Source organism: Elgaria multicarinata, chromosome 11, assembly GCF_023053635.1.
Source record: "Elgaria multicarinata webbii isolate HBS135686 ecotype San Diego chromosome 11, rElgMul1.1.pri, whole genome shotgun sequence".
Taxonomy (NCBI): domain Eukaryota; kingdom Metazoa; phylum Chordata; class Lepidosauria; order Squamata; family Anguidae; genus Elgaria; species Elgaria multicarinata.
The window spans coordinates 24244750-24270325 of record NC_086181.1 but is presented as its reverse complement, the minus strand read 5'-3'; the positions used below and the strand labels follow the sequence as shown (position 1 = coordinate 24270325).

Sequence of the window (25576 nt, the reverse complement as noted above, 5' to 3'; positions counted from 1 at the left end):
GAAAACCAATGACCAAACCATGACGATCGCACGAAAAAACACCCGTCTGAAGATACTCAAGATCTGTTTAAGAAATTTGCTCCATTATTATTATTATTATTTAAAATTTTCAAATCTGCATCACCCAATCATTGTCATGGTCTGAATGCATTTTGGCCTAATCGCGCTTCCATGCATGTATCAGGGTGTAGCCGGTCCTGTGACAATAGGGTTCTCTAGATTTGATTGGAAACTCTATTCAACTAAACATCAGGGTGAAAAGCAACTGTACACTGACTCTGGGCAAAGAAACACTTGCTGTATAGAACCAGACCATTCAACAGCTGCTGCTTCTCCATGTATTTCCCTGTTTATCAAGTCACTGAAATTTCGGTGGCTGGAGTGTTAATTCTCTCCCTTATAATTATCAGTATTTAATTGCTCACCAAGCCCAAAGGAAAATCTCAAGGCCACAAGAAAAATAAGTAATTATGTCACAAAGTGTTTATAAGAACTTTCTCTAATGCTCAGTTGTGATAGTTTAGAGTATACCTGGCCTATGCTTCAAACTGGAAGAAACATATGGTAAGACGCCTGTCCAATCTACACCATACCCCATCTGTTTCTCCCAAGGATCTTCTGGAACATCCTTGTAAAGAAAATAATCCAGTCTTCATGCACAGCTACATGTGCTGGAACACTGAAGTGCATGAAAGAGCAAATTAGAGAGCTTCGGCTATTGGGTGGTATAAAAATGTAATAAATAAAAATTAGTAATTAATTAATTAATTTAACATTTTTAAAAAATAGGTCTGGGGAATAGGACACTGATATGAGCACCCAAGTATACCAATTGATCAACATTGCAATGGATTCAGCTCTCATTCAAAGAATGAGGTAACCAGGCTGACGTGAAGAAGTTAAATGCAGCTGAAGGAAGCAGTGGCATGTGTGTGTGGAAAGAAGGTTTTATTCTAAAAATGGTGTTCTTATTGGTATTGCTGCCTGGACTTTTGCCTCCTCTTGTGAGCAAGGCACATGCCATTCCTCCCAGCATGAAGACCTATTCTACTAAAGACAGAGTAAGTGACCCATACCCTATTTTGCATGAGTTTTCTCAACCCGGAGACTTCATCATCGGAGAAATTGTTTCTCTCTTCTTTCTTCGCCGTTTCAATACTAATTTCAAGCAATGGCCTTCTTCACAGTTGATCAAGGAAGTCATGTAAGGAGTTCTCTTTTTCTCAACTTTGTCTTCTATTTGCTCAGCCAATAAAAAGATGGGAACAGATAATTAAGTAAGAAAATGCTTAAGGAACTCTTTACCTAGTTGGTTTGTTTTTCAATATGAAAAATTACCTCCACACTACATTTATTTTATTTATTTATTTATTTATTGCATTTGCATACCGCCCCATAGCTGAAGCTCTCTGGGTGGTTCACATAAAATAAAAACACTTAAAAACAATATACAAAAATTAAAAACCACAAAAACAAGCAAAATGCACATACATTTAAAACCACTATAACAACTTTACAAATGATGAGCCAAAAAACAGACCCAGGCTCATTATATTTAGGCCAGATCTACACCTTGTGTCAAATGTGGAGTGAAAAGCCAAACATAACACCTTGAAAGTGAGATATGTAATGTAGATTGTGTAGCCTTAGATACTTTAGTCATTTTATTTATTCCATATACCATTTTCAAAACGTTTTCAAAGTGTTATATCCTGCTTGGTGTAGATCTGGACCAAGACTAAAAGAAACAGTATTTCTCTATAGCCTTTTGGTGCTTTTTCTTGTTATATCATGCAGAGTTTCTTTTATTGCAGTGCGGTGCCAAAGAACTATCAGGATATCTTGGCCTTGGTATTTGTTGTACAGGATATCAACAAAAATCCCACAATTTTACCTAATGTCACTTTGGGATTCCATATCTATGATGCCTACCACAATAATCAGATGACTTACAAAACCGCACTAGATCTGATTTCTTCACAGCATAGTTTTGGCCCCAACTACAAGTGTGACATGCAGAACAATTTGATAGCTGTCATTGGGGGAACGTACTCTGATACCTCACGTAGTTTGGCCATTGTTATAAATCCCTTCAAGATTCCACAGGTAATTGTAACATAGAATTTGATAGAGTGTTGCTGTTGTTGTTCTTCTTCTTGTTGTTGTTGTTTTGGCTCAAAGGAAAAAGTAGGAGAGAGAAAAAGAGTTTTATTGCATGCTGTACATTTGAAACATTAGTTTGCCAGGTCACCTGCTGATTAGAGAAAAAACTCTATTAAACACATACTTAGGGCTCATCTACACCAAGCAGGATATTCCACTATGAAAGCAGTATATAAAAGGCAGGAGCCACACTACTTCTTTATGGCAGTATTGAAGTGCACTGACTACTGTTGGGGTCCATGACACATCCCATATACCGCTTTCATACCACTTTCATAGTGTTATATTCTGCTTGGTGTAGATACATCATGGGCCTCAACAGTTGTCAGTGCACTTCAATACCACTATAAAGCAATAGTGTAGATCCTTCAGGACACTTCAATACCACTATAAAGCAGTAGTATGGCTCCCGCCTTTTATATACTGTTTTCATCGTGGAATATCCTGCTTGGTGTAGATGAGGTCTATGATGTGTCATCTGAGGGGATATTAAATGTGTTTTGGTTCTCTGAAACTTTCATGCTCAGGGAAGTAGTGACATGCTAAGCTTTAGATGTAGGGCTCTGATTTGATTAATGGCATCCACCACTCTGGGCAGAAAAAAACCATACGAAAACAAGAGCATGGATAACCTATTTTAACAGAACTAATGACAGTTTTGGCAAGTGAGGCTTTTCCATATTTTGTTGATACACCAATCTACATAAATGTTAAGTTTAAAAATGCCTTGTCCTGTTATACAATTTAATTAATTTGTGTGTGCTTAATATTATTATTTTTCTGCAACTATATCTCTATTCTACTAAGTTACAGTCATGCTATGATGAATGATGTGTGATATTCCTCTTTCATATAACGAATGAGGTGTCAGGGGACAGTATATATTTTATTTTTTTATTTATTTATTTATTACATGTCTAAGAAAGGCAACAATGTCAAGTTCTGCATATCCTTGACAACACCCCACCCCACCGTTTTAAAAGGGAAATAGAAGAAAGATGTGAAATTTAGTCAATTCTGCTCTTTGTCATATATTAAGATATCATTTTATACAGAGTTATTACTGGAGGGTGGGGAGCAATAGCAATTATTTCAAAACTGAACAATTATTTTCAATCAAAGAAATGTATTTCAAAATGTGATCAATGGATTCAATCCAGACTGTTAAATGCATTTAGATCCCATTGAAATCAATAGAGAAATTTAGTCTTCACTTAAGTACCCCCCTTAACTTTGACTTAAGTAGCTACCTTAGTCTAAATCCAACCCTTGTGTTGTACAGGCAAAGATTTGTCCACACATATCCTGATATGGATCTTTTGCCTAAAATCAATTTTTGTCATGTAACATTTTAACAAAACCAGTATCTGGACAAAAACAATGTACATTAGCAATTGATTAAATGCACACAGATGGCACATATTTTTCCCCTGTGCAACATGTAACATACTACTACATTTTACTTTAGTTCACCTGTGTTTCCCTTGAGTCAAAGACGACTGAGAAGACTCTTTTTCCTTCCCTGTACCGGATGGTCCCCGATGACATCCATGAGTACACCGGGATCGTCCGTTTACTTGTGCATTTCAGATGGACTTGGGTTGGACTCTTTACACTGGATTACATCACTGGAGAAAGATTTTTGAAAATATTAGTGCCACTGTTTTTCCAGAATCACATCTGTATTGCTTTTATAGTAAAAATACCAAGGCGAAAGGATGCTGACAGAATTTCAGAATTGTTGCATTCTAAATTATATCTAATTTCAGCTGTCATGGAAAGCAAAGCCAATGTGTTTATTATCTATGGTGGTCCTCTACCAATGATTGCTTTGTACCAGTATCTTTATATGGCACTTCTACGATCATCTATGGGTAAAGTGTGGATTGTGACAACACACTGGGGTTTCAAAGGAAGCACCAATCAAAGAGGATGGGATATTCAACCCATCCAAGGTGCCTTATCCTTGTCAGTTCACTCAAATGAACCACCGGGATTCAGGAAATTTCTTCAGAGCGTAAACCCTTCATGTTCAAAAGACAACGGCTTCATTCAGGATTTCTGGGAGAAGGCCTTCAACTGTAAATTGAAAAATATGAATGAAGGCCAGAAAACTCAGGAAAGCTGCACCGGGAAGGAGAATCTGGAGAAGCTTCCAAGAGCTTTCTTTGAAATGGACATGACTGGCCACAGCTATGCTGTCTACAATGCAGCCCATGCTGTGGCAAATGCTCTACATGCCATGTATGAATCCAAATCCAAACACAGATCATGGGGAGCTGGAAGGAAGCTGGCACCACAAAATCTGCACTCATGGGAGGTAATTAGACCTCTAGTACCATTTTCTTTTCTTTTGTAGGCTACAATACAGTAGTATTGAAGTACATTTACAACTGTTGGGGCCCATGGCACATTACATATACTGTTTTCAAACAAACTATTAAACGTGACTGGATCTAGCCAAACCTAAAACAATATAAATTTCTCTGAAATACATGCTAAAATTTCCAATTCTGTCCAGATCTACACCAAACAGGATATAACACTTTGAAAGTGGTTGGAAAACAGTACATGGGACGTGTCATGGCCCCTAACAGTTGTCAGTGCACTTCAATACTGTCATAAAGCAGTCATGTAGATTCTGCCTCTGACAGTCTAACACCTTTTTGTTATTCCTTTCCTAAATGTTTCTCTTCGGAATTTAGCTCCATCCCTTTCTTAGGAGTATCTCATTCAACAACAGTGTAGGAGAAACAATACATTTTGATGAAAGCAATGAATTAATTGCAGGGTTTGATGTCACAAACTGGGTAACTTTCCCAAATCAATCTTTTGTCCGTGTCAAAGTTGGAACGCTGGATCCTCAGGCTCCTGAAGGAAAAGAGTAGGGATGTGCTCCGCTCCGATTAGGAGCGTAGAAGCAGTAGCGGATTGGCCTGCTCCGCCTTACCCAGAGGCGGAGTAGGAGCGGACCGCGGACCCCCTAGAAGCAAGGCGAAGAGAAGCGACCATTTTTCGGAGCTCCGAGTTCAGTCGGAGCGCTCCGGTCGCCATCTTGAAAACATTTCGCCATAGGATTGCATTGCGGCAAATAATCGCGCATAACTACGTTGTTTTTGAAGCTATCGTTCTGGAAATTCTTGTGCACAGAGAGTCGTGGATGGGGGTCATTTTGAGACCACTCTCACCTCTCTGCGTGCTGTGGTTCACGTGCAATATTTTTTTAAAAATCGGGGCAACCGCGGGGCTCAAACTGCGTTTCGGCTTTTCGCCCATAGGATTGCATTGAGGGAAAGAATCGGGGATAACTGGGGGGGGGTTTAAGCTATCGTTCTGAAAATTCTTGTGCACAGAGAGTCGTGGATGGGGGTCATTTTGAGACCACTCTCAACTTTCTGCATCGTACGGGTCGCGGGCTAGAAGTTTTTTAAAAATAGGGTCAACCGCGGGGCTCCGTTTCGGCTTTTCGCCCATAGGATTGCATTGAGGGAAAGAATCGGGGATAACTGGGGGGGGGTTTAAGCTATCGTTCTGAAAATTCTTGTGCACAGAGAGTCGTGGATGGGGGTCATTTTGAGACCACTCTCAACTTTCTGCATCGTACGGGTCGCGGGCTAGAAGTTTTTTAAAAATCGGCGGGAAAAATACCTTTTTCAAAGGGCTGAGGGGCAGAGTCAGCTCCCGGTCATGATGATCCCAAAGTTGGAGGAGGGCATAGGCAAAACAGGTAACTTGGGATTCTGGGAAACTTCTCTTTCTTCATCTGAACGGGCTTTTCCCCGTGTTTTTTAACACAGTAGCCCCACCAAATGCACAAACACAACCTGAAATCATATACTAAGCCAAGAATAAGAGATAGAAAACACAGCACTGCTCCCCACCCTAACCTTGGTGAACAACTGAATCGATGTGGTGCAAGGGGATGAGCTCCCCTAGGGCATCTCATCGTGGACGTGCCCCCACTCTCTCCTGCACTGGAAGGCCATAGAGCCTTCCAAAGAGAGTAAAACGGTGGAGCAATGCCTATCATGAGTTGAAGTGAATGGTCACTTTTCAGTGGTGGAGCAATGCCTGTTATGAGTTGAAGTGAGCGTTTTACTTCTTCTCAGAGCTGTTGGTGGCTGTCTTGAACTGGCAGCTACTTCCCCCTCCCCCGGGCACGTCCCCCTATTGCTGGTAAAAGACAGATATAGCCTTTTTTTTTTAATTCTTCTTGCTGTTTATTGAGCAACACTGCTGCTTTTAATTCCACCCCTCCTTTGTTTATTGATTGATTTATTCCATTTTCTATGCATTACTGGCTTATCCTTGGCTCCCTTCCTTATGCCCCCAGAAATGCCAGCTGCATGCCTGCCTGCCTTCCCTCCCTCCTCCCCTGCCCACCTCGCAGGGATGTTGTGTGTGGGGTGCCCGATTTTCAAAAATTCGCCAAAAATCAGGGGATGATGGGATTGCCTTGAAACTTGGCGTGTGTGTGTATACGCCCATGAGGTGTCATGGTGCCAAACGTGAGGTTTCTAACTTCAACGGAAAAAAAGTTGTTTACTTTTTTAGCTTTCAATGCAACCCTATGGGGGGGCAAAAACGGAGCTCCGGATCCGGATCCGGAGCTCCGAGCGGAGCGGAGCGGAAGTGGGCGGAGCGGGGGCGGGGCGGAGCGACCCGCTCCGAAAAATGGCGGATCTGCAAGTGAAGCGGAGCGGGGGGTCCGTGCACACCCCTAGAAAAGAGTTAACCATTCAGGATGAAGACATAGTTTGGCACAGAATGTTTAATCAGGTGAGAGAGAGAGAGAATTACAATGACCATAATAAAATATATTCATTCATTCATTCATTCAAATACTTAGTTCTACATGCATCCCCAAAACGTGGGTGAACAGGCAGTGTGGGAGTGATCTGTCCCAGCACTGCCCATCTGGGTATTCAGTACAGCATCAACCCAGATTGGAGGCCTGGAGGAGTTGCTGTGGTTGATAAGAATACTATATCAGTCACCAACCCACACCCACCCCTGGACTGGAGAAACTTCTGAAGATGTGGGGTTGGGACAGCAGGACAGATTGGGGATGTTGGTGGTGGTCTTAAGCATGGTGTTGGAGAACCCCAGGGGGAGGAGGAGAAGGGTTTACCCCCCCTCTCCTCATCTCCCCAGCACTCATCTATGCTGAAAGGGCTCTTAACACTCGTGTTAAGAGGAAATGGGGCAGTGGGGGCAGAAAATCATCCTTTCCGGGCCTGTGGGAAGTGCACAGATTGCCGCAGTCACACAATTAGCATGGCCAGGGGGGATTTTCTAGAGGCCCAGAAAGCATGTTTCCCTATGCCTCTCCCCCCATCCCTCGCCCATTGGAGCTGAAAGGGTCGCCTAACACATTCATTAAGAGGCCTTTTCAGGCCTGGATGGGCACAGGGGGGAGGGAGGGAAAGTGCCCATTCAAAGCCAATGTGCAATTCCCCCAGCACACTAATGGCGTGCCATAGAGATTACGCAATTCCTACAGCTGGGCAGTGCTTGGTGAGCATGCTCGGTGAGGTCCCAGGGAACTCGCCATTCACTACTGCCTATATTTTTCTTTCTATTACACATCTCTTCATTGCTCTACAGTCTCCCAGGCTGCCTGCACTTCCCCATAGGAGAAATAAACTCATGATGTCTTCCCTTCGGCAGGAAGTGCAGGAAGCCAAGGAGGCTTCAGGATGTCAGAGAGATGATTGTAAAATGAAAGACAGGACACTCACACACACTGCTCAACCATCTCATAAGTAAGGTAAGTGCAAGAACCCTGAACCAAACCCACGAGAATTTCTCCCCAAAAAATCTTCTCTTTTGAATGTCTTTTTGAAAGCAATTTTTCTATCAAATTGATTGAAAATGATCAAAATTTTCATTGGATAAATTTTTGGCACAGCACTAAAATAAACACACACACACACGATGAAACATTTGCTGAAGTTGGAACTCTGCTGGTGGTCTGTACTGCTCAGCAGAGTGTGCAGTTTTATCACCGATTAGTATTTTTTATTATTGTGTAACTTTATTATTATATTTTATTCTTGTTTTGATGGTATAATGCTGAATGTCCACTGCTTTGAAACTTGGTATAACAAACATGGAAATGGATAAATAAATGGGAATAAGCTGCACTGGGGGTGGGGGAGAATCCAATTCTGAATAGACACATAGGATTGCATTGTTGAGCCCATTCATCTTTATGCCACCAAATAAAGTCCTCTCTCTCTCTCTCTCTCCCTCTCTCTCTCTCTCTCTCTCTCTCTCTCTCTCGGTCTGTATGTCTGTCTGTCTGTCTTTAAAAGAAAACACAATATTTTCTCAATTCTTGATGTTTCTTTATAGGCCCTGCCAATTTCTCTGTGCAATGACAACTGCTATCCAGGCTACAGCAGGAAAAAGAAGGAAGGGGAACCATTTTGCTGCTATGACTGTGCTCCGTGTCCAGCAGGGAAAATTTCCAACAAAAAGGGTAGGAGTTGTCAATTTTGCCATGCACATCATGCATCATAGCATATCCAGCAAGACTGAGATGAAGGCAATATTCAAGGAAATAATTATCATTCTTAGCATTTATGTTACATTCTTTGAATGTTCAGAATGCTTCACCTCTAAAATAATTGCTCACTGTAAACACCTCCCATTCCAAATAACACCTGAACATGCAAAAAAAAAAGTTTCTAAGTTTACTTTAATACGCATATACTGATATGTTGATATTGCAAATTTGGGCCAGGACCTAGAGTTACATAAAATCAGAGTCAAATCTATCGCTAAGCAGGACAGTGGCAGTCCAATCTTGTATTCCATATTTTATTGCCAAGCTCACTTGTGAGACCTTGACTGTACACTATTCTGATATCAATCAAAGGCAGGCTGATGTGCATTGATTGCTTAATTACCTAATACAAAGCAAACTGCTAAGCCAAATATTATTATTATTATTATTATTTATTTATTTATTTATTTATTTATATAGCACCATCAATGTACATGGTGCTGTACAGAGTAAAACAGTAAATAGCAAGACCCTGCCGCATAGGCTTACATTCTAATAAAATCATAGTAAAACAATAAGGAGGGGAAGAGAATGCCAACAGGTACAGGGTAGGGTAAGCAGGCACATCAATCTTTCTGAAACGGAGTGCTGCCAGAAAGAAATGCTGGTTTTACATACCCTGCGCATTTCAAGAAGATTGATGAAATATTGAGGGCAGGATGTCACCTTAAATGACAAAGGGGGGAAGCATCTCTGTTCCAAACTGGCACAGAAATGCTTCCGGGTTGGCGACCATTTATTTGCTCACTAATAGCTGCAAATTGGGAGCCTCCCCATGCAATCCAGTTGTAGGATTGCATTGCCCTATCCTCCCCATTGATGGAATGGCCTTTCTTTTTTCAAAAGACCATTCCATCAATTTATTATTATTTTTTAAAAATTCCTATGTTTCCCTATGGGGAATCTGATAAGCTAACGCATGCGCCTCAGATTCCCCAGAGGGAGGGGGGAGAAGATGAGAACAGGTAAGTGGGGGGTTGCCTGGGCCCGCCGCCACCGTTGCAGTTTGTGTGGCAGCGGGCTCAGGCAGGAAAGGGGGCTAACTTCTCCGGCGGCAGTGGACCCGGTAGCCCGGGCCCGCTGGAGAAGGTAACTGAAGTGGGGCGGGAATTGCCTGGGCCTGCTGCTGCCCACCGCCGGCAGGCCCTGGCAGGACGGGGGGCACTTACTTGCTCTGATGGCAGCAGGCCCGGGTTAAAATGGAGCCCCTGGCTCCACCTGGAAGCAAGGCCAAAAATAGGGCCCTTGCTTCCTGGTGGAGCCAGGGACTCAATTTAAACCCGAGCCTGCTACTGCCGGAGAAGGTAACTGAAGTGGGGCGGGGGTTGCCTGGGCCTGCCGCCACCGCTGCAGTTTGTGAGGTGGCAGCAGCGGTGGACACAGGTGGGATGGGGGAGGGCTACCTTCTCTGGCGACAGCAGGCCCGGTAGTCCAGGCCCTCTGGAGAAGGTAACTGAAGTGGGGCGGGGGTTGTCTGGGCCCACTGCTAGAGAAGGTAAGTGAAGGGGTGCAGGCAGGACAGGGGCAGCTACGTTCTCCGGCGGCAGTGGACCTGGTAGCCCGGGCCCGCCGGAGAAGATAACTGAAAGGGGGTAGCCTGGGCCCGCCGCCAGAGAAGGTAAGTGAAGGGGCCCAGGCGGGATGGGGGGTACCTCGTCTGGCAGCGGCGGGCCCAGGCAGAAGGTAAGTGAAGTGGGGGCATTAAGTGGGGGGGGCTTTTAAATCTCAGACGTGCCTATTACATGTGACTTGGAAGTCACATGTAATAGCCACATGAGAGATTTAAATGCATTTTAAAATACTGCTTCCAAAAACTGCATTTGCCTTGTATGCTGCAACCTTACACTGTTAGCTCACATTGAGAAATCCATCCAAAAGGTTAGCTTCTTTCCACCTGTGTCATACTCTGTGTAGGTGTATGATGACATGGAGGAACCCAGACCCATTGCTGAAGAGTCCAGCTCAAGGGGGTGGAACTTGTGCCAGCAGAGAGTCCTGCCAACCTAGGGAGCCAAGAGGAGGAAGAGCTGAGCACAAGTGTGTCAGTATCTAAGTCAGCAGGGAATCCTGCCCATCTAGATAACTGAGAGGGCGAAGAACCAAACATACCCGTTCCATCTTTCAGCCAGCAAAGAGCACAAAAGGAAGCCAGACGCCGCTCCCAGAGGCTTTATCTGAAACGCCAAGCAATCAAGGAGCACCTGGGGGCAGCAGTGACTTGTATATATATGCCTCAGGGAGCTGGGGAGAGTTTGTCAGAGGTTAACTTATTACCCTGGCGAAAGCTCTGGTGTTTGTTGCCTGTGACTTCTCAGCCTTGTTGCCTAGAATCCTGTTTGACCACAGACCTGTTCCTGACCACGTTGCCTGCTAATCTTGTTTGAGCATGGACCGACTCTGCACCACGCTGCCAGCTACTCCTATTTGACCACAGACTTGTTCTAGACCACCCTGCCTGCTGTAAGCCTTGACTATTAGCTCTGTGACCTGGACTATTCTTTGTGTGTCTCCTTGCCTGCTTTTGGCCATTTTCAAAGAGACTGAATTCTGCCTGTAAACTTTGAGTGTATCTGCTTAGCCCTAATTTCTTGGTTGTTGCTATAAAGTTGGCAGATTACCCAGACACTGTTCTTATCTCTGTCAGCTCCTTAGTTGGTTGTTTATTGTCAGCCTGTGGCAGCTTTCCCGGACAGATTAACCTCTGACCCCTTCAGCCAACAAGACAACATGGAAGAGATATTGCAGAGAAACCAGAGGCTTGAAACTCAAGTTGCACAGTTAACATAGGCAGTGGCAGCTTTACAAGCGCAACTTCATCAAGCAGCTATACCTCCCCAGCCCCGTCGAAGCAAATGTTTTGCTTTCTTACCAGAAAAATTTGCTGGGGATAGAGACATGCTGGAAAGCTTTTTGGCAAGCTGTAAATTGCATTTCAAAATCACGCCTGAGGACTTTCCCACTGATGCCCAGAAGGTAGCTTTCATTGTGAGCCTGCTTTCAGGAACTGCTAATAAATGGGCTACGCCTTATCTGACCCAGGATAGACCTCTCCTAAATAATCTGGACAATTTTGTAAAAGAGATGACTGTAACCTGGGGAGATCCTGTCAAAGCCGAGACTGCAGACCACTGCATTCGAACTCTACAGCAGGGGAAGGGGACTGTGGCTGATTACACCATGACTTTTTGGCTCATAGTCCAAGATTTGACCTGGAATGATAGCTCTCTCCAGTCACAAGTGGATCCATGCATCGCCGGCGAAAAACTACACAGAATTCTCGGCAGTCGTACCAGCTAAATACAGTGATTTTGCAGAAGTGTTCAACAAAAGGGAATCAGAAAGACTACCCCCACATAGAGTTTATGACTGCGCCATCGAGTTGGTTCCCGGGGCCCTATACCGGCGGGGCGCTGTACTCATTATCCGAGCCCGAATTAGCAGCCTTACGGGACTTTTTTGAAACCAATCTCCGGAAGGGCTTTATTAGGCCATCTAAATCCCCTGCGGGTGCTCCCGTCCTCTTCGTCCGCAAGAAGTGTGGTGAATTACACTTATGTAATGATTATAGGGCCCTAAACCGGATCATGGTCCGCAACCGGTACCCGTTACTAGGGATGTGCGCCGCTTCTAATCGGACCGGAGAAGCAGTAGCGGAGCGGGGGGCTTCGCCTGCCCTTAAGGTGGAGGCGAAGAGGATTAGGGGGCCGGCGGAGTGTGGCGAAGACGATCGAGGTGAAGGCGGATCCTTCGCCTCGATCCGGAGCTCCGCCGGAAAGGTAAGTGGGGTTTACTGGGCCCTGCCGCTGTCGCTGTCGCCCATGCATGGGCGGCGATGGCGGCAGGGCCCGGTAACCCCCCCGCCCTCCTCTCCCTTACCTGCCTCCGTCCGCGGTCCATCAGCGTCTCCAATTGAGCTCGTGGTTCCAGCAGGAAGTCTGGGCCGCACTTGCAGCCCAGACTTCCTGGTGGAACCGCGGGCTCAATTGAAGACGGTGACGGACCACGGACGGAGGCAGGTAAGGCCCCCTCCCCCTTGGTCCCTTACCGGGCTCTGCCACCGGCGGCGATGGCGGCAGGGCGCGGTAACCCCCCCTCCCTCCTCTCCCTTACCTGCCTCCGTCCGCGGTCCGTCAGCGTCTCCAACTGAGCCCGTGGTTCCACCAGGCTCAATTGAAGACGGCAACGGACCACGGACGGAGGCAGGTAAGGCCCCCCTCCTCCTTACCGGGCTCTGCTGCCGTCGCCGCATGGGCGGCGATGGCGGCAGGGCCCGGTAACCCCCCTATGGGGGGGGACCGGAGCTCCGATCCGGATCCGGAGCTCCGAGCAGAGCGGAGTGGGCACAGGCGGAGTGGGGGCGGGGCGGAGCGGGCCGATCCGAAAATGGCGGATCTTAAAGTGAAGCGGAGTGGGGGGTCCGTGCACACCCCTACCCGTTACCCCGGATCCCCGAACTATTGGAAAGTCTCCATCATGCCAGGGTCTTTACTAAACTTGACCTCCGGGGAGCATACAATCTGGTTAAAATCCAGGCCAGGGATGAGTAGAAGACTGCCTTCCAGACACGGTCTGGGCACTATGAATATTCAATCATGCCATTTGGACTATGCAATTTTTCCGGCTGTGTTCCAACATTTCATGAACGATGTTTTCAGGGATTCTTTGGACCGGTTTGTTATCATCTATCTGGACGATTTCCTCATCTACTCCCCCACTCAGACTGCCCATGACACTCATGTACAGGCAGTACTTCAGAGACTCCGAGAGCACCAACTATATGCCAAATTGGAGAAATGCGCCTTTGATTTGACAGCGGTAGACGTCTTGGGCTACCGGATCTTGGCCAAGGGTGTTGAAATGGACCGCTTGAAGGTGGAGGTTGTGCTTACCTGGCAACTTCCTTGGAACCGGAAGGAGGTTCAAAGTAGGGGTGTGCACGGACCCCCCGCTCCGCTTCACTTCCAGATCTGTGATTTTTGGATTGGGCCGCTTCACCCCACCCCCGCTCCGCCCATGTCTGTTCTGCTCCGCTCAGAGCTCCGGATCCGGATCGGAGCTCCATTTTTTTTCCCCATAGGGTTGCATTGAAAGCTAAAAAAGTAAACAACTTTTTTTCTGTTCAAGTTAGAAACCTCATGTTTGGCACCATGACACCTCATGGGGGTATACACATGCACTCCAAGTTTCAAGGGAATCCCATCATCCCCTGATTTTTGGGGAATTTATGAAAATCGGGCACCCCATTCACACCCCTTTCCATAGCTCCGTCAATTTGCACGCTAAAAATCTCAAACTCACCACCATGAGAGCTTATCCAGGGACACACACGCATGCCCAGACTCAAGGCAGTCCCATCATCCCCTGATTTTTGGCGCGGCTCTAACCTCTAACGCACCACCCATAACCCTAAGTCACACCCCTTTTGATAGCTCTGTCAATTTGCACGTTAGAAACCTCAAACTTGGCACCATGATAGCTTATCCATGTGTCCACATGGATGCCAAGTTTCAAGGCAATCCCATCATCCCCTGATTTTTGGGGAATTTTTGAAAATTGGGCACCCCATTCAGCCCCCTTGGGATAGCTCCGTCAATTTGCATGTTAGAAACCTCAAACTCGGCACCATGATAGCTTATCCATGTGTCCACATGGACGCCCAGACTCAAGGCAATCCCATCATCCCCTGATTTTTGGCGCAGCTTAACTCACCCCAAATTGTCCCATTCTACAACTACGTCAATTTGCATGTTAGAAACCTCAAACTTGGCACCATGATAGCTTATCCATGTGTCCACATGGATGCCAAGTTTCAAGGCAATCCCATCATCCCCTGATTTTTGGGGAATTTATGAAAATCGGGCACCCCATTCACACCCCTTTCCATAGCTCTGTCATTTTGCATGCTAGAAACCTCAAACTTGGCACCATGAAAGCTAATCCATGTGTCTAATCCTACTGTATGTAGGGAAATGGGACAAGAAGTGTGTTTATGCTTTGCCCAAACAGGATTTGAAATGCTCAATCAGTGGCTGTTGCACTTCACAAACAGTGCACTGCACACACAGCACGCTCACACAATCACACAGTCACACACAGAGTCCAAGTAACAGAGAGAAGAAATAGAGAATATATATATTTTTTTTTTGGTATTTTTTTGTATTTTTTGGTATATAGAAGGAAGGAAGATGAAACACAGTCAGGCTTTAAGAGAGGGGGGGGACAACCAACCAACCAAACAAACACACACACACTCCAAAGTTTAAAAATAAAGTTTATATTAAATCAAAGTAAGGGAAAAACACAGAGCAAACTAAGCTAAAAGTCAGAAAGAAGCAAACAAACACACACACGCCCGCCAAGCTAAATCCTAATCTATCTCCAAAGTCCAAACACAGCAGCAGCACCTATAACTAACTCCTCTCTCCATGAACGCCAACCCACAAAGAGACACAAAGCAGAAAGCTCTGAGGGTGCCTCTGCCTTAGTCCCCCCCCTCCAACACTGGGATTGGAGGATGCTTCATGAGGTGATAAATTCTCATCAGGATTGGGAGTTGAATGTGCCTGTCATCGCTTCAAAACAAAAAAACAAAAAAATCCCAAACCGCCGGTTTACCGCGCTGTCCCTGTTTGTTGACCCGGTTTTTAAAAAATTCTAGCACGCGAACCAAAGGACACAGAAAGTTGAGAGTAGTCTCAAAATGACCCCCATCCACGACTGTCTAAGCACAAGAATTTTCAGAACAATAGCTTAAAAATCAACCCAGTTATCCCCGATTCTTTTCCATAATGCAATCCTATGGGCGAAAACCACCGTTTGACCCGCGCTGTCCCTGTTTGTTGACCCGATTTTTAAAAAAATATAGCACACGACCCGCATGATGCAGAGAGGTGAGAGTAGTCTCAAAATGACCCCCATCCACGACTGTCTAAGCCCAAGAATTTTCAGAACAATAGCTTCATAAACAACCCAGTTATCTATGGGCGAAATGTTTCAAGATGGCGATCGGAGCGCTCCACGGAAAGAGAAGCGCTCCGAAAATGGTCGCTTCTCTTCGCCTTGCTTCTAGGGGTCCGCGGTCCGCTTCTACGCCGCCTCTGGGCAAGGCAGAGCAGGCCAATTAGCTCCTGCTTCTGCGCTTCTAATAGGAGCAGAGCACATGCCTAGTTCAAAGGTTTCTGGGCTTCGCAAATTTTTATCGGCGGTTCATACCAGAGTTCGCGACCCTGACAGAGCCCATCACCCAGTTGTTATGTGGAAAGGCCCCGTTCCATTGGACACCAGCTACCCATCAGGCATTTGAAGAGTTAAAAGATCGGTTTACCTCAGCCCCGATCCTACAACATCCTGATCCTCGTACGCCATTCGTGGTCGAGACGGACGCATCCGATGTCGCTGTCAGAGCAGTGCTGCTCCAGCCGGCCAACGATGAGTCCCATATGTTACCTTGTGCCTTCTACTCTAGACAGCTCACTCCCCCAGAACGGAACTACACAATTTCGGAAAAGGAGCTTCTGGCCATCAAGGTAGCTTTCAAGGTCTGGCGGCATTTGCTGGAAGGAGCAGTGCATCCAGTTGAGGTGCACACAGACCACCGTAACCTGGAGTACCTGCAAACTGCTCGGAAGCTGACACATTGGCAGAAGCGATGAGCCTTGTTTTTTGTCCGGTTCAACTTCAAGGTGAAGTATATACCACGCGCCCAAAACTGACAGGCAGATGCCCTGTCTAGGAAGCCGGAGTATGCTACAGAGCCAGAGAGGGAGATGCGGTCAGTGATCCTCCGTCCAGAGCATTTTGCGGCTGCTCTGGTAACCCCCGCCTTGATAGACCAAATTCGAGACCTCCAGGGCCGGGACTCCTTGGTTACAGTGCACGCAGGGGAAGGGTGCCCCACCCCTTTCTCCATGTGTGAGAGTCTCCTGTACCACCGAGGCCAGCTCTATGTGCCAGTAGGTCCTTGTAGGGAGATGGTGTTACATTTGTGCCATGATTCTAAGCCAGCAGGACACTTTGGACTGTGCAAAACCCTTCACCTTCTCACTCAGGAGTTCTGGTGGCCTCGTGTTAGCGCTGACATCGCCTGTTATGTTCAGAGCTGCCCTGTGCCGTCGAGCAAAGGACCTCTGGGGGAGGCCTGCGGGGTTGTTGCACCCCTTGGCTACCCCTTCCGGGCCCTGGAGGGTCATTTCCATGGACTTCATTACAGACCTCCCCCTCTCCGCTGGCCATACCACCATTTTCGTGGTGGTCAATCTGTTTTCAAAGATGACCCATTTTGTTCCTTGCTCTGGGATTCCCACAGCCAAGGAAACGGTGCAGTTGTTTGTCCACCATGTTTTTCGGTGTCATGGCCTTCGAGAAGGTATTGTCTCCGATCGAGGCTCTCAGTTCACGGCACGGTTCTGGAGGACTCTACTCCAACTATTGGACATTACCGCCCACATGTCATCTGCTTATCATCCGCAAACGGATGGCCAGACTGAACGCACCAACGGTACATTGGAGCAGTACCTGCGGTGCTACACCAACTATCAGCAAGATGATTGGTCAGAGTTGTTCCCTTTGGCGGAGTTCACCTACAATAATTCTGTGCATGCCTCTACCAAACAGACCCCTTTTTTCATGACGGGTGGGTATCATCCCCGTTGGTTCCCAGCTGTCATTCCCTCCTCTGCAGTCCCTGCAGCGGACCAGTGGCTGCAGGAATTGCAGGCCGCCCGATCCCTCTTACAAGAGCAATTGGACATGGCAAAGGAGGCTTACAAATGTGGGGCTTATCATAAGTGTCAGGAGGGGCCACCCTTGAAAGTAGGGGATCGAGTGTGGTTGTCCACCCATCATCTTCCTCTCCGCCGTCCCTGTCGGAAACTGGACGCCCGATTTCTTGGGCCCTATTTGGTCACTGCATGGGTCAATCCTGTCGCCTTCTGGCTGCAACTTCCCAGAACCTTACGGATCCACCCAGTGTTTCATTGCTCCTTGTTGGTTCCAGCTACAGGAGTTCAACCTGACACCGGTGCCGCTCCCCCTCATGCCCCGGTGCTAGTGGATGGGGAGGAGTTTGAGGTGGCGCAAGTATTGGATTCTTGGCAACATCGGGGCCGGTTCCAGTACTTGATTGATTGGGTTGGATATGGCCCAGAGGAGCACTCCTGTGAAGATGCTACAGATGTTCATGCTCCTGTTCTGGTCCAGGACTTTCACCGTCATTACCCCATGAAGCTGGGCCCTCCTGGTTCAGGGGGAGGGGATGATGGAGGGGGGAGTAGTGTCATACCCTGTGTAGGTATGGAGTCAGGGGATGAGGACATGGAGGAACCCAGACCCATTGCTGAAGAGTCCAGCTCAAGGGGGGTGGAACCTGTGCCAGCAGAGGGTCCTGCCAACCTAGGGAGCCAAGAGGAGGAAGAGCTGAGCACAAGTGTGTCAGTATCTAAGTCAGCACCAGGTTGGGGAAGGGCTGCTCTAAACAAAAAAAGAAGTAGGTGGCTCTAAGTTGTTCATCATCAGTTTTCCACAACCCCACAGTCACCTCTGCATATCCTATTCTCCATCCTGTCCTCATGGTTTATCTGCTTTGGAACAATGAGAATTTCACTGGTACTTTCTGCCTCCTTAAGGAGGATGTGGCATTAAGGCTGTTGAGCCTTAACTCCCAATTTCCCCGCTTTTTGGTGCTTGGTTGAAAAGTGTGCATCCTTAATGTTGTTTTGTAAACCGTAGGTTTTTTGTTTATTGAATAATATTATACAGGGCCAGATCTACACTAGGCAGGATATAACACTTAAAAAATGGTTTGAAAACTGTATATGGCATGTGTCCTGGGCCTCAACTACTGTTACAAACCATTTTAAAGCAGTAGTGTAGATCCTGCCCAGGTTAAATGCCAAGTAATATCGCAATATTATACATGTTAACTGCCAAGTAATAATAATAGCCCACATCAGTAGTTCTGTTCTTTGCTTGGATCCAGGAATGTTCCAAACTATTTTGAGTAGGTTCATAGGATAATTTGAGGTACAATTTCCTGAGCTGATCCATTGTAGCCTTTATGACCTTGTCAACCCCCTGATATGGACAGTCTCTAAACTCCAGACAAACTAGTGTCTTAAAGGGAAAGCAACTATTATAGAACAAAGAACTAACACAAAATGGCTGAACAGTTTCATTCCATCACAGCTAACTTTTATCACAACAATTTCAAGGTGGTTTACAAAAATTAAAATAAATGCAAATAAAATAACAATAGACAATAAAACAAGCAATTGATAAATCTGTGATTAATTCTTAAAGATTAAAGTTATTTTAAATATTTAAGATATTCAACATGGGGGGATTTCTAAAAATGCTGACACCTAAAATATGGCAAGACTTGTGACAGGCACCTCTTCTTGAAGAGGTTTCTATAGCTAGGGTGCCATGAATGAAAAAAAAAAACATCATTTCTCTTGGGGATGGATATCTCACCTCTCATGGATGTCGTACATGGTAGAGGGCATAGTGGAATGACTTTAGTACATAAGAACTACAGCTTTTCTTCCACTGCATTAACGTGTGGGAAGGGCAATGTAGCAGGAGGTACTCCTTCTAGATATACAGATGATGTCTCTGAATGAACAATTATCACTTGCCTAATGAGCTGTGGACTGAAGGAAGAGATTAAATTATAGCTCACACAGAACTATAAAAAGCATGCCCATTTTTTTCTTTTTCTAGATATGGACTCCTGCATTGAATGTTTAGAAAATCACTATTCAAACTTGGATCAGAACCAATGTATTCCTAAAGTTTTGAGCTTCCTCTCATATCAAGAACCTTTGGGCATCACTTTAGCTTTGTCTGCTATTGCTTTGTCTCTGATCACATCTTTGGTACTTGGAACTTTTCTGAAGCATCGGGACACACCCATCGTAAAAGCCAACAACCGGACCCTCACCTACATGATCCTCATCTCCCTCCTTTTTTGCTTCCTCTGCTCCTTGCTTTTTATTGGAAAACCTGAAAAGGTCATCTGCCTTCTCCGACAAACTGCCTTTGGCATCACCTTCTCTGTGGCCCTTTCCAGTGTGCTGGCAAAAAACATCACTATAGTTCTGGCATTTATGGCTACCCAACCAGGATCCAGGATGAAAAAATGGGTGGGGAGAAGACTGGCAAATTCTATCATTCTTTCCTCTTCCTTTATCCAAGCAGGAATTTGCATTCTTTGGCTGAGTATTTCTCCCCCATACCCAGATACAGACATGCATTCACTGAATGGAAAAATCATAGTAGAATGTAATGAGGGCTCAGTATCCATGTTTTACACTGTCTTGGGCTATATGGGCTTCCTGGTTATTGCCAGCTTCACTGTGGCATTTCTGGCTAGGAAGTTACCTGACAGTTTCAATGAAGCCAAATTTATTACCCTCAGCATGTTGGTCTTTTGCAGTGTTTGGCTTTCCTTTGTCCCAACCTACTTGAGCACCAAAGGAAAATATATGGTGGCTGTGGAGATCTTCTCTATCCTAACTTCTAGTGCTGGCTTGTTGGTTTGCATCTTTTCTCCTAAATGCTACATCATTGTGTTCAGGTGTGACTTGAACAACAGAGAGCAACTAATAAGGAGAAAAAAACAATAAAGAATATGAGGATTAAAGCACAGAAAACCAGTCTCTCCCTGCTTTGATGGTTTAAATAATTAGTTTGGATAGTCTATGAAGATAATGTAATAGTCCTGCTTCACAACTGAATAAAAAAAATAATTCTACCAAGAGCCATGAAATTGAAATAATTCCTACTTTGTTGAATCAAAAGTTAGATTTATTTTAGTGGCATTTCTTACCAAGCCCATGTCCATAAGATGACTTTGCATGTTTATTATCTTTATATTTGTCAGCCAAGCACAGTTAAGTGTTCTGAAAAAGTAATACTGTTGGACATTTTGCCATATCCATGCTATCGAAATACTCTCAGACCACAGTCTGTTTTTAATATATTTAAATATGTGCATACTGTGTTGGGAAATGGTATACAAATAAAATGGTTGATCATACTTCTCAAATGATATTTCTCAAACTAGTCAACTAATCTGAAGATTCTGACCTTGCTCTTAAGGAATTTTGATATAAAGGCCCTTTATGTTGCCTTCATGCTGAGCTTTTCCATTACTACTACTTTCTGGCCCTGTTCCAGAAAGCAGCTCCTTCCTATTCATCTCCATTAACCTTGTACAACAGAAAGAAAGTGTAATAATGAGGCAGCAGTTCTCTTCTGCTCTGCTTTGTCAAAGACTTCCTATATTTCCAAGGGAAAAGTGTGTAATGCTTCAAGAACTTTGTTTTGAGGGTTGTTTTTGAGAAATTTATCAGTTTCTATATTTCTTCTGATCTTTCTTGCAACATCTTTTTTTTTTATGATGCCCCATTTCAAATATTTGAGGAGAAATGGAAATTATACAGACTAAAACTGTATCTAAAAATAGAGAATAGGTGTCAGGAATCAAACATACAGATTGCCATAGTTATCCAAAGCAACAATCAAATATAGGCCTGTGTACTTCACATGTACTTTATCATACTTTATGTTGCACCATGTCCTGCTTGTTCATCCCTGGCCGATGGCTGGTTGGCCACTGTGTGTACAGAGTGCTGGACTAGATGGACCCTTGGTCTGATCCAGCATAGCACTTTTTATGTTCTTATGATATTATTTATTTATTTATTTATTTATTTATCATACTTATACCCCGCTCCTCAGCCAAAAAAGGCTCTCGGAGCGGCTTACACTTAGCAAAAAAGATAGTCCCTGCCTTCAGGCTTACAATCTAATAAAGACATGACACACAAGGAAAAGGAGTCAAGGAGGGAGGGAGGGAGGGAGGAGAGAGAAAGAAAGAGAGAGAGAGAGAGAGAGTCCAGCAGGAGCAGGCCCCGATGTTACTTCTGCCTGCTCCTGTCCCCTCAGTCTTTCTTCTTCCCCACAGGGCCAAGATGGCAGTTTGCCCTGTGGGGGGGGGAAGAGTCCAGCAGGAGCAGGCCCGATGTTACTTCTGCCTGCTCCTGTCCCCTCGGTCCTTCTTCTTCCCCATATTGAGATGTATTGCCAAAAAAAAGTCTCTTTTGGCTATTTGTTGGGGGGAGGAAATGAAAAAGAAATAGTTGTCTTTTTGCATTTTATTTCAAAATTACTTCAAAAGGTATATAGGAGGTCTCACTCATATTCAGGGAATTTGGTTCAAGATTTGTTACCCTTTAACACAGAGAGCATTAAAGGGCAACAAATCTTGCATTTCTAAGGGCTCATCTACACCAAGCAGGATATTCCACTATGAAAGTGGTATGAAAGTGGTATATAAAAGGCAGGAGCCACACTACTGCTTCACAGCGGTATTGGAGTGCATTGACAACTGTTGGGGCCCATTGACACATACCATATACCACCTTTATAGTGGGATATCCTGCTTGCTGTAGAAGTGTCAATGCCCTCCCCCAACAGTTGTCAGTGCTCTTCAGTACCACGATAAAGTAGTAGTGTAGATCCTGCAGTGCACTTCAATACCGCTGTAATGCAGTACTGTGGCTCCTGCCTTTTATATACCACTTTCATAATGCTTTCATAGTAGAATATCCTGCTTAGTGTAGATGAACCCTAAGTTAACTTTTCTGTCAACTTTGCATTGCTAATAGTTGCAACTGGTGTACACTGTCACTGTTGGGGCAGTATGTGGGCAGCCAGAGCTGGACTCAAGAGTTCTCCCTGACCCAGCCAAGGGGCCAAAGCATTATCAGAGTCAGAGAAAGGGGTCACTAGAGGTGGAGCGACATCCCTACCTGGAAATAAATCCCATTAAAAGTAATAGGATTTGCTTCCAATAAAATTTAGAATATTTAGGATGGTATTGGAATTCTTAGTGTGTAGAACATGGAGATTCAGCTACAGGTCAGGGTCCTTGCTAACCTCTTTGGAGAAAATGTCTGCTCTGAGAGAAAGACAGGATTCATTTCAGTCAAAAGTATAAGCTTTTGCAGAAAAGGTTTTCAAAGAATTCAGCAGAAGACATTTTTTTTTTGGTGGTGGTGGTGGTGGTGGTGGTGATGGGGAATCAAAAGACCTGCAGAAATATTTTGCAAATTAGCTACAGTAAGGGAGGAGCCAAAGAGGCAAAGACCAACGTGACTGGCTAGATGCAGTGGTGCACTGAACAGTTGCTGAAGGTGGAGGGAAAATTGAATGTGCTGCTGTGAGAGACAGCATTATACACCTGCACTGGGAGATTTTGCAGCACTGAGTTGAGCATAGCACTCTCTTAGTAATGAGAAAAAGATCCTTCCCAACCCAAGGACCCAGTGGGCCTGTTGGTATTTCCCTGCCTGGTGACAGATCAATGAGACCTTGCTTGGTCAACATAAGGGAAAGTGGAGAAGAAAGCCTGCATTTAGGGAATAGAAACCAAATGCACAGTTACAAGATGGGGGACACTTGGCTCAGCAATACAACAAACGAGAAAGATCTTGGAATTGTTGTAGATCACAAGCTGAATATGAGCCAACAGTGCGATATGGCTGCAAGAAAGGCAAATGCTATTTTGGGCTGCATTAATAGAAGTATAGCTTCCAAATCACGTGAGGTACTGGTTCCTCTCTATTCAGCCCTGGTTAGGCCTCATCTAGAGTATTGCGTCCAGTTCTGGGCTCCACAATTCAAGAAGGACGCAGACAAGCTGGAGCGTGTTCAGAAGAGGGCAACCAGGATGATCAGAGGTCTAGAAACAAAGCCCTATGAAGAGAGACTGAAAGAACTGGGCATGTTTAGCCTGGAGAAGAGAAGATTGAGGGGAGACATGATAGCACTCTTCAAATACTTAAAAGGTTGTCACACAGAGGAGGGCCAGGATCTCTTCTCGATCCTCCCAGAGTGCAGGACACGGAATAACGGGCTCAAGTTAAAGGAAGCCAGATTCCGTCTGGACATCAGGAAAAACTTCCTGACTGTTAGAGCAGTGCGACGGTGGAATCAGCTACCTAGGGAGGTTGTGGGCTCTCCCACACTAGAGGCATTCAAGAGGCAGCTGGACAACCATCTGTTAGGGATGCTTTAGGGTGGATTCCTGCATTGAGCAGGGGGTTGGACTCGATGGCCTTGTAGCCCCCTTCCAACTCTGCTATTCTATGATTCTATGAACTTACTCCTACGCACAGTATTGCTGCTTGAGTGGGTGGATGAGAGAATACACCCCTCCAGCTCACGAAAGGGCCCAACATGGCCTTGATGGTGATTCCTGGAGCTAATGTGATTCCAGATCATTGACTTAAGCCAAGCAAGCATGTGTGTAAACAACAACAGGAACATAGCAACAACAACCACACCCTGCATGCACAGTTCTTAAAATGAAGCCTGGCCATGCCAGATGACAGAAGCAGCCAACTATGGAAATTATACAGTAGCCATACAGCCCTCACAACGGGAGAGAGGTGAAAGAGAAGGAAGATAATTCATATGAATAACTCCAGGAGCCATGACAGTTCATGGGGAATCACTTTCTTTGCACTAATAATAAAAGCACCCCTGAGTGCTAAGGAGACATTGTTATAGACCTAGTGCTTTCTGTGTCTGCTACTGCATCTCTTAATACCTGTTCAACCTGTATATACATAATCTGACCTTATCTGATGACTCTGGGCTCATCTACACCAAGCAGGATATTCCACTATGAAAGTGGTATGAAAGCAGTATGTAAGAGGCAGGAGCCACACTACTGCTTTCTAGCAGTTTTGAAGAGCCCTGACAACTGTTGGGGCCCATTGACACATACCATATACAACTTTCATAATGTTGTGGTATATCCTGCTTGGTGTAGAAGTGTCACTGCCCCCCCAACAGTTGTCAGTGCTCTTCAGTACCACTGTAACGCACTAATGTTGATCCTGCAGTGCACTTCAGTACCATTATAGAGCAGTACTGTGGCTCCTGCCTTTTATATACCACTTTCATACTGCTTTCATAATGGAATATCCTGCTTGGTGTAGATGAGCGCTATGTGAATGTGTGTCAGGCAAATAACATCACAGGGAGAAGCTCCTCTCCTAACCTACAACCTTCTTAAGGATGTTTCTATAGACTGCATCTTCATCTGAATGAACTGAGTGCTCTCTAGATCTGATTGGTTAACTGTTGAACTAATTACAGCTGAGAACTGAGTCATGGTGCCAAGACAGGGTAATATTATTTTAACTGTGGGCACCAGCTGATGCTTCCCCAGATGCAGTACTCTCTTTTTTCTTCTTCATGTCACAGCAATATCAGCAGGTGGGGAGCTAATTCTCTACCATATAGTTATATTGTTTTCCTGCTCACCAAGCCCTAAGGAATATTTGAAGGCCAGCGAAAAATAGACAACTATGTTAGAAAATTATTATGAGAGCCATCTCTAATGCTCAGAGCTGAACCTGTGCAGACAGGGAACTTGTCCCTCTGCGTTCTGATAGTAGTTGCCTGCAGTAGTTGCCTCTCCTGTGATTTGACCAAAGGGAACATACTTTGAGTAGTTTGAGCAATCTTCATCTCAACTCATCCATTTCTCTACTTCACCATCTTCCTTACATAGAAAACAATCCAAACTTGGCACGTAAGTTCAGGAAAGAAGCAGAAAACTAGCACCAAACTAGCAATTAATAAAATAGCCATGAATTTAAAACATGCATTAAGAAACGTAACCAAAAACCAGGAGGACATTGAAGCAGGTATCTTATAAAAGTTGAGTAACGTAGCAATGGGGTCATTCAAAGCAAATGTCTTGTCCTCAAAATGGTGTTGTTATTTTTGTTAATGCTTGGTCGTTTGCCTCATGCTGTGAGCAAG

At 45.1% G+C, this 25576-nt stretch overlaps 1 protein-coding gene across 1 annotated transcript; it reads left to right on the top strand.

Moving 5' to 3' along the window:
* Window positions 1–959: 959 nt before the first annotated feature.
* LOC134405511 (vomeronasal type-2 receptor 26-like) lies at window positions 960–20358 on the top strand. Its single transcript, XM_063136756.1, has 5 exons — window positions 960–1061; window positions 1798–2106; window positions 4220–4483; window positions 8521–8647; window positions 19454–20358. Exons 1-5 carry the CDS (start codon window positions 960–962, stop codon window positions 20356–20358), a joined length of 1707 nt encoding a protein of 568 aa, XP_062992826.1.
* The last annotated feature ends 5218 nt before the right edge of the window (window positions 20359–25576 follow it).